The sequence below is a fragment of the Euprymna scolopes genome, chromosome 39, assembly GCF_053919585.1.
Source record: "Euprymna scolopes isolate OS-2025 chromosome 39, ASM5391958v1, whole genome shotgun sequence".
NCBI classification, from domain to species: Eukaryota; Metazoa; Mollusca; class Cephalopoda; order Sepiida; family Sepiolidae; genus Euprymna; species Euprymna scolopes.
In genome coordinates this window covers 73567698-73584872 of record NC_136520.1, presented here as the reverse complement: position 1 = coordinate 73584872, position 17175 = coordinate 73567698, and the positions used below count along the sequence as shown (strand labels likewise).

The 17175-nt window shown below is 32.9% G+C and overlaps 1 protein-coding gene across 1 annotated transcript; it reads right to left on the bottom strand.

The window, feature by feature from the left end:
* Nucleotides 1-3789: 3789 nt before the first annotated feature.
* Nucleotides 3790-8457, bottom strand: LOC145263870 (ankyrin repeat and MYND domain-containing protein 2-like). The gene has a single exon (XM_080120945.1). The coding sequence runs from the start codon at nt 8420-8422 to the stop codon at nt 7148-7150; it is 1275 nt and encodes a 424-aa protein (XP_079977071.1). The 5' UTR covers nt 8423-8457; the 3' UTR covers nt 3790-7147.
* Nucleotides 8458-17175: the final 8718 nt, after the last annotated feature.

The window sequence follows — 17175 nt, the reverse complement described above, 5'->3', positions numbered from 1 at the left end:
TGTGGTGGTTGATTACATCTCTATTTAATATGGATTCCAACAGCTTACTCATGACAGACTTATTGGTCTGTACTGAGAAGGAGATGACTTGTATATATATAAGAACAAAGAAATAATAAAACATGTTAAAAATACTTTAAGAAGAGTTAAAAACTTATTTAAATGTAACTTTCAAAAAGGAAACACAAATTAAGTGGACTGTCCTTAATCTGCAGAGTTTCAAAAGAAATGCTGTCCTTCTCATCAGAGGGAAGGAATTTTTTTTCCTCCTCATTCTCTCTGCTTCACTATTTTTTAACTTTTACCAATTGCTCCAGGAAAATGCCTACTTCGGACCATTACCTTGTGATGTGGATTACTCAAAATACAGTTTGGATCATTTTACAACACTGCTATCAAAGACATTCACTTCGGATTTTACCATGCAATTTGGATGTGAATTTTTATATCCTTTTCATTAACTTCACTTACTCTTTGACATTTAAATACAGAAACAACTTTTAATTATGATTTTCCACGTCTCACTAATTTTATAGCCAGTGAAGAGTTGTTTCTAACCACAAGGTTTTGTGTTCTAAATTTCTTGTAGTAGATAATAAATTTAATTTTAGAATTACTGTCAACATGCATCAAGTATCTATGTATGATATTTGTAATTGCGTTTTCGATTCTCAAATTCAGTGTCATTTGATTTTGATAAAATATATTAATGAAGTTTGCATTGTGGTGTTAGCTATTATTATTATTAAGGTTTTCAAGGGATTGTAGCATTCGTTTTATTTGTTCACCAACAATGTAATTAGGAAAATGATTATTGATGAGTAATTGTTTAATGTTTTTTTAATTTCAATGAGTAATGATTTTTTGTGGATGATATCATTTTAGCGCGATTTAATAATTTTTTGTTATGGCTATTTTGTACCTTTGTGGGCACTCACTTTTAAAGTTCATGAGGCTGGAGTTTATGCTTGTTGTTTTTTTATATACAGAGGTATTAAAAGTATTATTGGATGCGTCAATAAGGACATCAAGAAATTAAATTTTATTATTATTTAACTCTACTGTAAATTTAAGAATTGAGTTTTTCTGAAAAAGGTACTATAGTTGGTATATCTTTTCATTATTTTCAGCTACAATAAGAATGTCGTTCACATAGTGTATATATATAGGGGTCTTTATATTATTTATAAATATTTTATCCAGGAAAGGACAACAGACACAGAAGTCCTCACTCATGCTGGACTCCCAAGCATCACCACTATCCTGATGAAAGTTCAGCTTCGCTGGGCTGGTCATGTAGCTCGCATGCCAGACTACAGACTACCCAAGAAGCTTTTGTTTGCTGAGCTCCAACATGGCAAGCGTTCCCATGGCAACCAGAGAAAACGATTTAAAGACACTCTGAAGACATCACTGAAAGCCTTCAACGTTGATCCGACATAATGGGAGCGGACAGCTTTAGATAGAGCCAAGTGGCGGGCCGCTGTTTGTGATGGTGCCTGCAAATATTAAAGTAACCGAAAAGTTGCTGCAGAGAAGCGCAGAAAGGACAAGAAGAATAATGTTCCGAAGCTCTCGACATCTGCTACGATTCCCTGTTCCCACTGCAATAGAACTTTTCAAGCAAAGATTGGACTTATCAGCCATATCCGTACCCACCGATGATGACTTCCCCCACCCCACTCCCATCCCACCCCCACCCTACCCCCACCCTACTCTACAGGATGATCAGATGGTCCTCGTCGTTTCGACAGATGAACACACACACAAATATTTTGTGCTCTAAATCAGCCATGTAGAATTCACTTCAGGTCAGTCCAAGGACTGATCCCATTGGCACTCCATTTATTTGGGTATATATGTCACCGTTAGAGTCATAGAAGGGTACTTCTATAGTGCAGATTAATAGTCATTTTTTTAATACTCTTTTATTAATTTTAAGTGGGGAGAGTGACGGATTATTATAAATGTTCTTAATAATTATATCTATTTTTTTTTTTTTTTTTTTTACATGGGGGTCACCACTTATCAAGGCCCGAAGGCCACTCAGGGATAAGGGTTATTGCGTGTACAGTAATCAATGAGATAGTATTGTAGTAATCATTAGTATTGGGAGTTTTGATAGAGCGTCTTACTTAAGGGGGCAGTTTGTCAGGAGTTTGTTTATGTTGGACTTGAACACCGAGAGAAGCAATTATTTTGTTTTCAGGTTGCATTGATTTTAATATCTGCATTAGTTTGTGTGTGGATTAACACTATATTTGCTAGGAATATACAGGCTAATAAGTTTCTTTAATGTTTTTGTTAGACGATAAATGGGAGTAGGAATTTGGGATATGATAGGTCGGAGTGAGAAATCAGGTTAATGTATCTTGACTGTGCCATATAAGTAACCGGGTTTATAGTCTCCAATTATTTTAGGAAGTTGATAATTACCAATTTGTGCATTATTAGTTCATTGACTTGTATTTTAAGTGTATTGGATTTTTACTAATTTTTTTTAAATTTCGTATTATCATTAATAATATTTTAAAGTTTTTCATCAAAATCGGATTTGTCAAGAATAACAAAGATGTTGAACTTGTCAGCTTTTTTATAACTATATTAGGATAGTTACGTAGTTCTTTGGCAGCATTTTTTAAATCAGTAGTTAGTATTGAATTATGTTTTTATAAAATCGAGTTTTTATGGCCTCCGCTTTTAGAATATCCCGTAACCCAGGCTGAGTGGTAATTTTATTTTCTTTTTCTAGGTTAGTAATGCATTCATAGAGTAATATATATAATGTATATGCATATATATATGTATGTATATACATATATATATGCATATGATGGACTCTCCCGTTGATTTCGCTGTATGAGAATCCGCCACAACTAAGTTGTTCAGAAATCCACACAGATCATTTGTTTATAGTGGTGAAGGCTTTGTGTAGAACCAACCACACTCATTGCTATTACTGCTAACCCTTGTCGGTGCAGATAACTGCCACAAGACAAAGCACACAGTACAACGCAGGTTTTTACATAAGAGTTGCCTTCTCCTAGATGCATATCTTAACTAAGACTGGGGGTGCATCGCTCTCAGTAAATTACTGCTCCTCCATATACCAACCTGGAAATTTCTACGACTCGGCACGGAACATACAGTGCTTAGCCTTCCCGAATGATCACTCATCTGGTACTGGCCAGGCTCAACACTGCTTAACTTTGGTGATCTGGCAAGAACCAGTGTGTCAATGTGATTGTGCCATATATATATATATATATATATATATATATATATATATATATATATACACGCACACACACACATATATACATATAATTGTTCCAGATCAATATTTTCTAAAGGTGAAGCAACCAATGAATTTTAAACGAGGTTCATACAAGAGTGCTCAATACCAAAGTAGGGCAAGATATACTTTTTCTTTGTTTTACATTAACATTTATATATCACTACACATTCATGAACATGTTTCGATCAGCCATTTTCAAGTAGCTCGAGATGTATTGCTTATATAAAATTATAGATTTTACTTTTGTACAAGTAACATCACCTGTTACTTGTAATATCTAGTTACTTGTAATTGGCGGACTGAAACACGCTCAAGAATGTGTAATGATATATCAATGCTTATATAAAGTAAATAAAAGGTGTGTGTGTGTGTATATATATACACACACACCTTTTATTATATATATATATATATATATATATATATATATATTTTATTATATATATATAATTAGAAAGTTTGAGGTTTAATAATACTGAGAATTTGAAAAAGAAATTTTGAAAAGTGGATGTGTCGTATTCATCCACATATTTTATTTTTGTAACTAAAATAAAAAATAAATAAAATCAACAATTTTTTTTTTTTTGGGGGGGGGTTATATTGCATAGGTGATCATTGGTTATCCCCAAGTTCTGCAGTTTTTTTTTTTTGTTTTTTTGTTTTTTTTGCTTTTTATTTTTTTACTTCCAGTGTCTGCTGGGCGTTTGGCTTCATAGTGAATACCTTGGAAAAATCCCTTTTACTTAATGTTTATTTCATGTTTTTAAATAATCAAACAAACTTGGCTGTTTTTCAGAATTATTTCATTTTTAACAAAAAATACATTTACATTCAATTTTATAAAATGTTATAATAAAATACATATTTAATTTGAGAGTTATTTTATAAAAAGTTTTATTTTATAAAAACCTTTATGTTATAATAAAATACATTTACTTTGAAATGTATTTCATAAAAGGTTTTATTTTATAAAATGTTTAAAAATAAATGTTTACTTTGAAATGTATTTTATAAAATTGTTTTATTTTATAAAATGTTATATAAAAATATTTACTTTCTTGTATAAAAACAAGAAAAATATTTTGTTTCATCTTACTATTGGGGAAAAAATACAATTCAAAGTCAAGAATATTTTTTATATAAACTAGTTTTTGCAAAAGATTACTCATAAGGAAAAACATTTCAAAGAAAAAGAATATTTGTTTTTACTTTAAAATATAAAAAAAATATTATTTGAAAAAAATTCAAATAAAAACTTTTTATCTAAACTACTTTTTAAATATATTTTTAAAAATAAAACCACTCTTTAAAAAAAAATAATTTCAAAGTAAATATATATTTTTATTATAAGTAAAAATTATAGTCAAAGTCCAGATGTGTACCATCTAAACACTCACCTTTGAAAAATTGATTTTTAGGGCTATTCAGATCTGTTTTAGACGGATATCACATTTAAAAGTGTTGCTAATCAGTAGTCTTTATGATATTAAGATTTTATTATCCAATTCGCTAATGGTTTTCAGTAGTCAGCATTTTGTTTTGATTAACAATAAAAAAAATAATGAAAATTTTTATTTTTTTACATTTCTAGAAATGAAGTCTTTTTAAAATAATATATTAAATATATTAACACAAGACATGTTGAAACTAGGATAGTTTTTTTTAAATAATATATTAAATATATTATATCATAAGACTACTTGCCAGCAATAATTTTAAATGTGATGCTCATTCGAAACAGATGGGTATATTTGCTGATGACACTACGCTCTATAAAAGACTTGAGGGGAAAACAAAAGAGCAAATATCTAAGGAAATGACTAAAACTCTAGAGGAAGACCTCCAGTCTGTAGTGGAATGGGAACGTAAATGGCTGGTAATGTTCATTGCAGCCAAGACTGAACTTGCTTCCTTTAATAATTACAAGAAACTTTCTCAAACACTGATTGACGTGGCTAATCAAACACTACATGAAAGTATTTTGTCCAAACTCCTGGGTTTAACATTCACAGACAACATGAATTGGAACAAATACATTGAGACAATTGCCAAAGCTGTTACAAAGAAGGTGGGCTCTCTCTACCATGCTAGAAGAGTATCCTGTATCTCTACAAAGCCACCATTCACCCATGCATGGAATAATGTTGTCACATCTGGGCTGATGCATGTGCTACTAGTCTCTTGCTCCTAGACAGGGTTAAAAAAGAGTTGCTGTCTCGCACTATCAACTAAACTCCAACCTCTGTCTCATCTACGGCATCTCCACGCCTGTTTTACAAATATTTTAATGGAAAGTAGTCTGACAAACTCAAAGCCCTAGTACCCTCTTGACATAAATACCCCCCTGACAAGCATCAAAATCCAATTCCTACATTGTAGAGATCCCTAGATGTTGTAACGCTTTCTAGTTAAATAGCTTCTTTCCTCAAACTGCTAGTTTTTGGAATTCTCTCCCGGGTTTCTGCTTCCCTGACCGCATGAACATACAGACGATTAAGTGTAATGTGAACAGACATCTCTATATGATATCCTTGTAAATTTGGTTTTAAATAGTAGCCCTTATGCCTTAGTGGCTCTGTCTTGTTTGGGATGAAACAACAGTAAAATTAATAAATAAACAGATCTGAATATCCTATAAATACACTTTTAGAAGGCAAATGTTTAGTTGGTATACATTGACATTTCCACAAAAAAAAATAAAGAAAAAATAAAGAATTTTTTGTCAATGTTAAAATTCTTTCCAACTCAAAAAAAACATTTACAATGACGACTTTTGGAGGTTCCCAAGGGTGCAGAAAACTATAACATTTTTTTCTGTATGCGCAAGTGCATGCATATTTTTGACATATATGCACCAAAAAGACGTGTGCGTTTGCACACACAGAAATATCCACCACTGATAACATAAGGAATTACATTACTTAATATCCGGAAAACTACTTGTTTGCGGAAAATTAAACGAGACATTGAAAACCTTTAAAAAGTCGTCATTTTAAAGGCAATCAAGGTGGAAAGTAATTAAAAATTGACCAAAAAGGCTTTCCTTCTTTTTTTTAATTTATCGCTAGGTGGCCAGAAAGTGGGTGCTCATTTTACGTTAAATTTACATAGAAAAGTGACCCACTTTTGCAAAAAGTAATTTCTTCACATCATCAATCTCTACGCCACTTTTAAATGTGATATTCGTTTTCAGCATATTCCGAAAACCTGTAAAAGTCGTTATTGTAAAGGTTTTTTTTTTTGGAGTTGGAAAAAAATCTTGACATTGACCGAATTTTTTAAATACATTTGAATATGTATATTATTATCATCAAAAATAAAACCATCCTGAAAAACAACCAAGTTCATTTGCTTATTTTAAAACTGGTAAACATTAATCAGAAGGGACTTTTCAGCGCATTCGCCCTGAAGAAGAACGCTCAGCAGAAACTGGAAATAAATTTTTTTAAATCAAAAAAAAAAAAAAAAAAAAAAAAAAAACATGCCGGACTTTGTAAATTTTTACTTGATTTCCACCTTAACATTTTCCTCCAAAATGACGACTTTAAACGGTTTTGGGGTATGCTGAAAACGAATATCGCACTTAAAATTTCCGCAAATAAGTAGTTTTCCGGATATTAAGCAATGTAATTCCTTATAAGTGGTGGCGGTGGCCATGGTTGTAACGCGTCAATGGCTACAACTAAGAAATTAGATCGCTCAATATCCAGAAAACTACTCATTTGCTGAAAATTTAAATGCGATATTCGTTTTCAGCATACCTGAAAACTATAAAAATCGTTATTTTAAAGGTGGACACCAAGTAAACGTTTACCGTAAAATCTATTATTTTCTAGCCAATTTATTTAATTAAGCCGATTCGGTTTTTTGTGCTTTTTCTTCACCATTAATGACGTCACTGTTTGTGATATCCACTTTGTCCATCGCCGATTCTAAATCGTTATTCTGCGTTGATGGGGATGAGGCTGCTGTTTCCTTTGCCAGTTTCTCAGCCTCCACCTTCTCGGCTTCCAGTTTCTCAATTTCCAGTCTTTTCATCAACTGTTCGCCGAGTTTTGCGCAGAATTTCTTGTGGTTCGAATAATGTAGCTTCTGGCAGCGGACGTCGCAATAATGGACCGCCTTGCAGGCCGAGCACCTCTTGGGGGGCTCGGGCTCCCCGCAGCATTCGCACACAACAGGGACGGAGGTGAGACCCCGACCGTGGATACAATTCGTCAGGACGGTGAGAGCCGTCGGTTCGTCGCCGATCGCCACGGGGGAGATGGTCCGCACGAACTGGAGCAACAACTCTGATTCGGCATAGGGAAACTCCTTCGTCGACTGGCGAATCAACCGTTCGGGTTTCTCAGGAAACCCGTCACCGTCGCGACCTTTCACTAAACTCTTTAACCAAGGCTGCAAAGACTTATCCTTCTCGTTGTAGGATTTCGCCATAGTTCGAATAATGAAAGCGAAATAGTTCGCTTTGATGGCCATCACGTCGTTCGTGTCGGCATCCTTCATGCTTTTCTCACACATAAGATCCAAGACTTTGGCGACCTTGCTAGATTCTTCTAACAGGCCCAGACACGACTCTATATAATACGTCAACCTCACGGGGTGAAGATACGACTTGTTCAACAGTTCTTGGAGTGGTTTCACTAACTTCCCCGGTAACTTCGGCTCTTTTTCCAATCCCTGGGGCACGGAGTAATATTCGACATCGGCTAACTGTACGAAATTCTTAATAACAGAAACACATTTATGATTCCCGACAAAAGACGCGATTTCTGCAGCTGTCTTGTTAACTTTGTTGATCGGGTATGTCTTGGCACCGGCCTGTAACAAAGTCAAAACAACTTCAGGTGATCCGAAGATTCCAGCAAACATTAACGCCGTGTAGCCGTCATTATGATAATTTGAGTTGACATCGGCTCCGTTCTGAAGCAATAGGTCGCACAAATCTTTTCGGCCCTTAAAGGCGGCATGCTGTAAAAAAGTGGTCCCTTGCTCATCCAGGCTGTCCACCCGAACACCCGGCTGACTCAGCAGTTGTTTGATTTCGTCCAACGAACCTTTTGCGATTCGTTCAACGATTTCTTTCTCGGCTTCATTCTGCATTCCCTTTACGATGGCAGCCATGATTGTGATTTTTGTTTGGTTGTTGTTTTTTGTTTGCCTCGGACGCAAAAAATAAATCCGCAGCAAAAAAATAAAAGATTTCTTTAAAATATTAAGAAAATTAGAAATAAAAACATGTTTTATAACTTAATAAATATTTTAAAAAAATTATTTGCAAAATTGTCCTTTTTTTTATTATTTTAATTCTGAACTTTCCAGTTCAGAGTGACGTCGATCGATCATCCGAAACAAATGAGGAAAAAATCTCATTTGGTGAAAAGCATTTATCGTTAAAATAATTGAATTTCTTTAATAAAATTTTGGGGTTTGTATTACTGTACAAATAGATTCGAAAAAGTTGTCAAAAAAAATAAATATATAACAAATAAATGTTATCAAAGGCAAGATAAGTTACTTTTCTACCTAACTGAAAATATTTTTTGTGTTTTTATTTAGTGTAACATGTTTATTCAGCTCGAAGAGCATACAGTGTTTACCGATGTATTGGAAAATTCAAGATGGCGCCCGACTCTCTCTTTAACACGGTAAGTTTGGGAAAAGGTGTTATAAATAATAAACTAGACAAAATACTGTTAGAAATTCGCTCAATATATGTTACCATGACATAACTTGACATATATTCGGTGATTTTTAATAGTATTTTGTCTAGTTTATTATTTATAACACCTTTTCCCAAACTTACCGTGTTAAAGAGAGAATCGGGCGCCATTTTGAATTTTCCAATACATCGGTAAACACTGCAATACTGCATGTTTTTCGAGCTGAATAAACATGTTACATTGAATAAAAACACAAAAAATATATCCAGTTTGGTAGAAAAGTAACTTCTCTTGCCTTTGATAACATTTATTTGTTATATGTTTGTTTTTTGACAACTTTTTCGAATCTATGTGTACAGTAATACAAACCCAAATTTTGTATAAAATATTATTAATTAACCTCCCCCCCCCCAAAAAAAATGAGGGTGCTTGTACAAAGAAAGACGACAAATCGATTTTTAAATTGCTGAAACAGGGGACATAACTCAGATTACTCATTTTAGAAAGCATACTTTTAATTTTTGCTTATAGTTTGTCATTTAATTAAATTACTATTCTATGAAAAAAATTATATAAATTTACGAAATATACCTGGATATATTACTATTTGAGACCTGATAAACCGGAAATTAATCAAATTTTAATTAATTTAATTGGTCCTTAATCAAATTGGCACTTAAAATGGCGGCATTTAAAATACAGAAATGTCGGTGCTTCTAATTATACAAACGAAAAAATATTGCATTTCAAGTAAAACAAATGGCACCTACGTAATTATCATGTCTCAAATAGGAACATATCCAAAAAATGTGGAAAACAATAAGGTATAAAAATAATTATTAATGAAAATCTTGATTGAGATTGTCGGACTGACTTCCTCATCTTGGTTGTTATCGTCACAACGTTTCGGCCGTTTTACCTTCCGGCCTTCATCAGGTGTTTTGTATCGAACTGGGGAACCGTTTGTTAGGAGTCTCGAACCCAACCCTTTATTATTAGCTGGAGTCCAAACACGGTACCCCGTAATAATAATAAAGGGTTGGGTTCGAGACTCCTAACAAACGGTTCCCCAGTTCGATACAAAACACCTGATGAAGACCGGAGGGCAAAACGGCCGAAACGTTGCGACGATAACAACCAAGATGAGGAAGTCAGTCCGACAATCTCAATTAATGAAAACACCTCATCTCAAAAATACAGACAATTACTAATGAAAACCTGTTTTTGATAAAGTTTTGATGAGGAAATAAAAATTGTCTGACATTTTGAATTACGTTCATTACGTGACGTTAGCAATAGAACTTAATTATCTCCCCTGTCAATTCATCCCCCCCCCCTTTTTTGTAAGCGTAAGATTTCGCTTTCTTTAACAAATAACTTTTTTCATTAATAATGAATTTTCTACCTTATCGTTTTAAATTTTGGATATATTACTATTTGAGACCTGATAATTATGTAGGTACCATTTGTTTCACTTAAAATTCAATATTTTTTCGTTATTATAATATAGAAGCACCGAAATGTCTATATGATGTTGTCGTGGTGTGTTTATCTCACCTGTTTTTTTGCTCCCAGACAGTGGCAAAAAATTAACAGAATAATTACAGCAAAGCATACCTCTAAAATTCGACACAAATTTTATTCTTTCTTTGTTGCAAGAAAGGAATGCCTAATTTGCCTCTGAAATAGAACTGGTAACAACCTTGAAAGGTATCAGTTCTTTATTTTCAGCAGGAACTGGTATTCAGGTACCACACTGTTCGAAAATTGGATTAGTTATAACTGTTTGAAGAGGATTGTTATTTTTTTTTTTTTTGTTTATTCAATTTTCACCCCAAACAAGACACAGTGCCACTTTGAAGTAGAGGGGCTACTAACAGAATGCTTTTCACAAATTTTACCGAAAAACATGGCCTCTTCTGTCATTTATCAGTAAAAAAAAAAAAGAAAAGAAATGGCAAATTTGTTTTTCATAAATAAAACAAATTACCTAACCTATTTTTGTGATTCTTGGAATATAAAATCTTCATTCCGCGACAAGTATAGCTCCAGCATAAAAGGTTTTCTTCATTTTTGTTTATCATTATAAAGTGCTAATCTGAATGAGCACCCTTTAATTTACATACTTTTTTTCCTGTTTGCTGTTTAACTAAGTTGATACTTATGCACTTATTGTACCGTGCTGAAATAATAACATTTTTATTAAAAAAGCTATTCTTAACATGAGGAGGGTGTTTTATAACTATTCTGTACTTTCACCTAACAATTAAAAACAGAATTTCCTTTGCTTCACGATTTATCTCCCTTATTTGATCTGTCGCCTTTCTTTCTACAAGCACTAAAATGAAATTCTACTTTTTTCGGCAACTACATGCAAGCACCTTACAATAAATAAATAAAAACCAAAAATAAGTAAACAATTATGAGCATATTTTGCTATAGATACAAAAAAAAAAAACAACTTGGTCGAAAAAACAAATATAGAACAAATAAATGTTACCAAACGCAAGATAAGTTAATCTTTTATCTAGCAGAATAAGATTTTTTTAGTATTTTAACTTATTTTAAAGTCTGTATTCAATTCGAAAACCAAGTAGTGCCGAGTGTTATGTGAGAAAAGGAAAAAAAAAATAGCTCTTATGAGAGAGTCACATCTCTGGAGTTTCAATAATCGCTCAAAAATAGAAAATTAAATGAAATACTAGAAGAAATCCACTCAATAAATTTTTATCATAACATTTATAAAAATAAGTTAAAACACAAGACAAATATCCGGACATGTAGAACAGTAACTTATCTTGCCTTTGGTAATATTTAGTTGTTATGTTGCAGTTACAAATCACTGCTCTTTTTTTATTGTAAACAACATATGCTAGTCTGCAGAAACAGACACAAAACCTGACACTCCTGAGAATACACCATGATGTGTTCTAAAAATAGCAATGACCGTTTTCAAACAACAAAGAGAAAATACAAAACTCCATCTTTCATAAACTAAACAAAAACAAGGAACTATTATTTCAAACCTAGATTAAAATATAGTTAATAAACACAGAAGACACTTTTAACTGTAAGTAATATGGTGTGTAATTAACTATAGTCATTTGTAGTTTAGCAACACAATCACTAGTTTGTAGAGTCTGTGTCACGATCGACTCTTCATATCTTTAGGCCCTGAATTCAACAAAGATTAAACCATTCCTGTAATGATCCGGTCCCTGTTGATTTTGCAGTGGGAGTTTACTTCTGTGCAGTTCTAGGAGGTTCACCCTCCCAGGACTTTCCTTCTTTCTTTGAGAAGGAGTTAGTTTATTGCTAGTCGCCTGAGGTGCCCCCTCCGGGGAATGCCAACAGGGCATCCCAAGCACCTTTTGCAGGTCAGAGTGCTCCTCCTCAGAGGTGCTGACTTCTTAAGATCACTTTCCGACTCTGGTGTCTAAGTTCTTGCAGCGCAAGAGAACTAAACATCTTCAGTTCAGCAGCACTCTCATCTTGACTTGATGAGAGTCAAGTTGCCATTGTCGCTGTAGGTGGCAGAACGCAATAAACACTCCACTCTCTATTGCTGCCAGCCTCCTGGGTCTCTCCTTCACAGCCTGCTACTTCAATTCCTCAATTCCTCAATTCCTGAACCTGCTATAGACTTTTTTTTTTTTTAATAAAAAACACAATCAGTTGTTCTATTTGATGGAGTTTCGTAATTTTTGGATATATTACTATTTTCGACATGACAATTAAGAACATAGCATTGTTTTTGCTTAAAACGATAAATTAAAAAAAAAATCGATATGTCGACTATAACTTAACAAGCACCAAATTTATTTTCATACATTCGTCCTTGCCTCACACGTCACTTCAATAATTGGGGCATTGCAGTCAGTTCAGACACGATCCTAGCTGTAGTACGAAGACATTTTTGTATTTAAAGGAAAGTAACTCTGATATTTTTGAAGAAGAGTTATCCCCCTTGCATTAAGTTCAGTGAGAACAGATTTCAATAAATATTTTAATTATTTATTTTTATTTTTTACACGGAAATCACCATTTATTAAGGCCCGGAGGCCACTCGAGGATAAGGGTTAGTCCATGTGATTATAGCGTAGTAAACATAAGTAGTGGGAATTTTGTAAATTGGATTACTTAGGAGGACGGTTCATCAAAGAACTTGTTTATGTTGGAGTTGAAGACAATCAGATTGTAGTCAGCTGAAAAGCAGGCAATTGGAAGAGATTATTGTTGACCTGTACCTAATATTTTTCAAGCAAATATATTTTCATATATTCGTCCTATGTCTTACAACATTACTTCAATTACCAACATGGTGGTCACATAGCAGTGTCAGAAAATCGCCTTTAAAAATGCGTGATAAAAACTTGAATAATTCGACTTACTATCTTTCGAAACTTATAACTACTTGAAAAATGTAATTCAAACCCTAATTTTTTTTTTCAAGAAAAGGAGCAAAGGCCAAATTTTAAAATAATATCAGGTTTAATAGCAAAATATGCAATATTTGACTTTTTAAATCGGTTTTCTTTAAAAAAAGAAAATCAACGAATTTTAACTTACTTCGAATATAATATATATATATATATATATATATATATATATAAATTCCAAAAGATCACTTACCTATAAAAAAATACTAATCAACGGGTACTTCCATTCTTCATTGTTAATAATTTATCCATATTTATATTTTATATCCCATGTCCTTTTTAAATAAAAGAATTTTTTAAGCAAATATTAAAAAATAGCGCAACATCAGAAGTTCCAGAACGGAAATAAAGGGAAACAACTGTCTCCTTTTATTCGAGTTAAGAACTACGGTAGCCTGTAAGGGCCAGAATTAATCTCCCTTTCTATTGCTGGCTGTAAACAAAACTTAGTCAATATGGTCCATCGTATTTGAAAAATAATCACATTTCACTTATCAGTTTTTGCCGCTAAAAAAAAATTCCACTCGACCGATTTTCGATATTTTTTTTATTCTCTTTAAGAAATACATGAGTTTTTTTATTTAATATATTTTATTTCGTCTTTATGGAGTGATTTGTTTTTAAATCTAAAAAGAAAACACTGAATGAAGCAGAAAAAATTGTTGTAGGTGAGAGACGCTCAAGGGTACAAAAATAAGAATTGTCCCAGTCGTGAAGGATTTCTCCTCCACCGAAAGAGAACAAGAAATGGAAGTGCGGCATCCGAAGAACAGATGCTGCACTTTGATCCTGACCAAAAGGCCAAGAGTAGCGGTGAACCCGTGGAAAAAGAAAGGGAAAACAGGCAGCTGTAAACGACGAAAAGAAGAGAAAAAAAAAGATAAGATCGTAGCTTATGGTGGAAGAACGTGATGACGTTAAATTGGCCATGACAGCCCGTGGGTGGCGAGGATACCAATGAAATTCCGATCTACAGGGGCAAACAGTCGCCGAACAGCGGGGCGACACGTGACCCTATTGAACAGGCGCGTGGCCTTTGTGGAATCGGATTCAGCGGTTTTTATGTCCTCTCAAAAATAATTAAGTTAGGCATTTCTGTTTTTATGTCCTGTCAAATTCCATTAGGGAACAACCGAATGCCAACAGAGAAAGAAAGGCAGCTCCTTTTTTGGGTATATACCGCCTGGCGAAGATTTGACGGACAGTGATCCCTTAATTCTGATTGGCCAACGACCTGAAACGGGAAGAGACCCAGTCCACGCCCCCACAATATAAGCAGCGAGCCTTGAGAGAGTAAGAGAGAGAGCCTTGCTTCCTTGGGTCCGACGAACGTAGATTCCCCCATCGACTGTCCCTGTCAAGTAGATAATTGAGTTGTCTGTCGGAGAGAGAGAGGAGAAAACCTCGCAGTTAACAAGTGGCCAGTCCCTAACTAAACAGCTAACTGCGATTGTACCCTGATTGAATACAAAGAAGTTTAAACAAAAAGAAACGCTTATTGACTTGGTCTCTTCCATTGTTTTTGCATGACAAGTCTGTTTTAGGAAACCGGCCGTGACATCATCGCTGAGGAAACATCAAAACCGACAACCGGGGTCATTCCACTACTGGACGACGCGCGGGTGACGTAAGTGTCACAGTAGGTATTCAATCTTTTCAGAACAAAATTTTAAAAATGTGAGGTTTCAGTTAAAACAAAAAAAACTCAACATGGTTTTTAAAAAAAAAAAGATTTTAAACTTTTGACTTTACAGGTAAATTTGCACATAACAATTCTTTTTTTTTTTTGTTTTAAATTAGATTATTTTCTTTATTGATCTTTTATCTCCAATTTGTGATATATAAACTTAGGTGAGAATATTAATTATTTTCATTTTAATAGACATTTCAAAATGGGGGGGGGTGAAGTTAAAAAAAAAAAAGTTTGTCCAGAATATTATATTTGGTTTATTGGAAAGAGCATAAAATTTCGCATTAAACCTGGAAATATTGTAAAAATTGAACCAATAAAAAAATTTGGATAGATTTTTAAATTGAAAAAATTGAAAAAAATTTAACTCGTAAAATTCAATTCATTTTATTACGTAAAAAAAATAGCTGCATGAGCACGCACAGACACTTTGTAAACACTGTTTTTTAAAAAATAAAAAATAATATTTCTATTATTTTTCAAAAAACTTTAATAGTTTATTTTGGAAGTATATTCCATAAAAAAAATTAAACAAACCACTTTAAAAAGAGAAATTACGAGTTTTGTATATTTTATTTGCAGTTTTGTGTTAAGGGTGTCAAAAATTCTGACACACCTAGTGGTCACATTAATAAAGATATCTAAAAGGCAAGGAATGCGAAACACGACAGCAATCTACTTCATGGAATATAATTTAACGAACATCTTTATCTAAAATCATAAACCTTGGATGAAAACAAACTCATCCAGAAAAATAAATGTGAAAAACATGGAAGCCATTTAAAAGTAATTTTTCAAAAATAATTTTTCTTTTTTTTTTACAAACAAATTTCCATTGACTTTTCCATATTTTGTTAAAATACCATTAAGGAACAAATTTCCATTGATTTTTCCATATTTTGTTAAAATACCATTAAGGAACAAATTTCCATTGACTTTTCCATATTTTGTTAAAATACCATTAAGGAACAAATTTCCATTGATTTTTCCATATTTTGTTAAAATACCATTAAGGAACAAATTTCCATTGATTTTTCCATATTTTGTTAAAATACCATTAAGGAACAAATTTCCATTGATTTTTCCATATTTTGTTAAAATACCATTAAGGAACAAATTTCCATTGACTTTTCCATATTTTGTTAAAATACCATTAAGGAACAAATTTCCATTGATTTTTCCATATTCTGTTAAAATACCATTAAGGAACAAATTTCCATTGACTTTTCCATATTTTGTTAAAATACCATTAAGGAACAAATTTCCATTGACTTTTCCATATTTTGTTAAAATACCATTAAGGAACAATCCAAGTCATGGTTATTGAGAAAAGTGCAAACAAATGAATGGATGGACGATTTGGGGGTAACTTTCACCATGACTAATGTTTGTGCAAAATTTTTTTAAAAATCCAAAATGTGGTTATTCAGAAAAGTATGAACAGACAAACGGGAGTGAATTGTTAGGTCCAATCCCTCCTTTGTCGGGGAACCAACTAGAGCAAAATAAAAAAAAAAATCTCTTTGTGACTTCTTGGCCTGTACAACCTGTATACTCAAACAAAAAATAGATTGAAATCACTACTAGTTTAAGAATTAGTAGCCAAAACTTTCTTAGAATCTCATATCAATATCTGTAACAGAAAGATGAAATTTTTAGATCATGAATGCATAAGGTCAGTCATCATAACAAGCAATTTACAATCCCCTTTGATCGATTCAGGCGGAATAAAAAATAGGAGGTATTACTTTTTAAACGTCTCTCGTAGTAATGTGAAGGAGTGATTAAACTTTTTATTTCCTTGATACAATTGATCAATTCAGTCAACAACTTTGAACATTTAAAAAATAATTTTTAAAATTTAAAAAAAAACAAACAAAAAAAACAGCTTTAACCATACAATTAGGATAAGTTTTTTGGTACTCTTGCAGTATTTGACCCGGATCACCAGATTAAGCCAAGCAAAGTAAGAGATGCAGATAAATTTCAAAACAAACAAACAAAAAAAAATAATAAATAAAAAATAACAAAAACCTACTGTAGATTTACTGAACATATATATTTTTTTTTCAAAAGAAGTTGCAT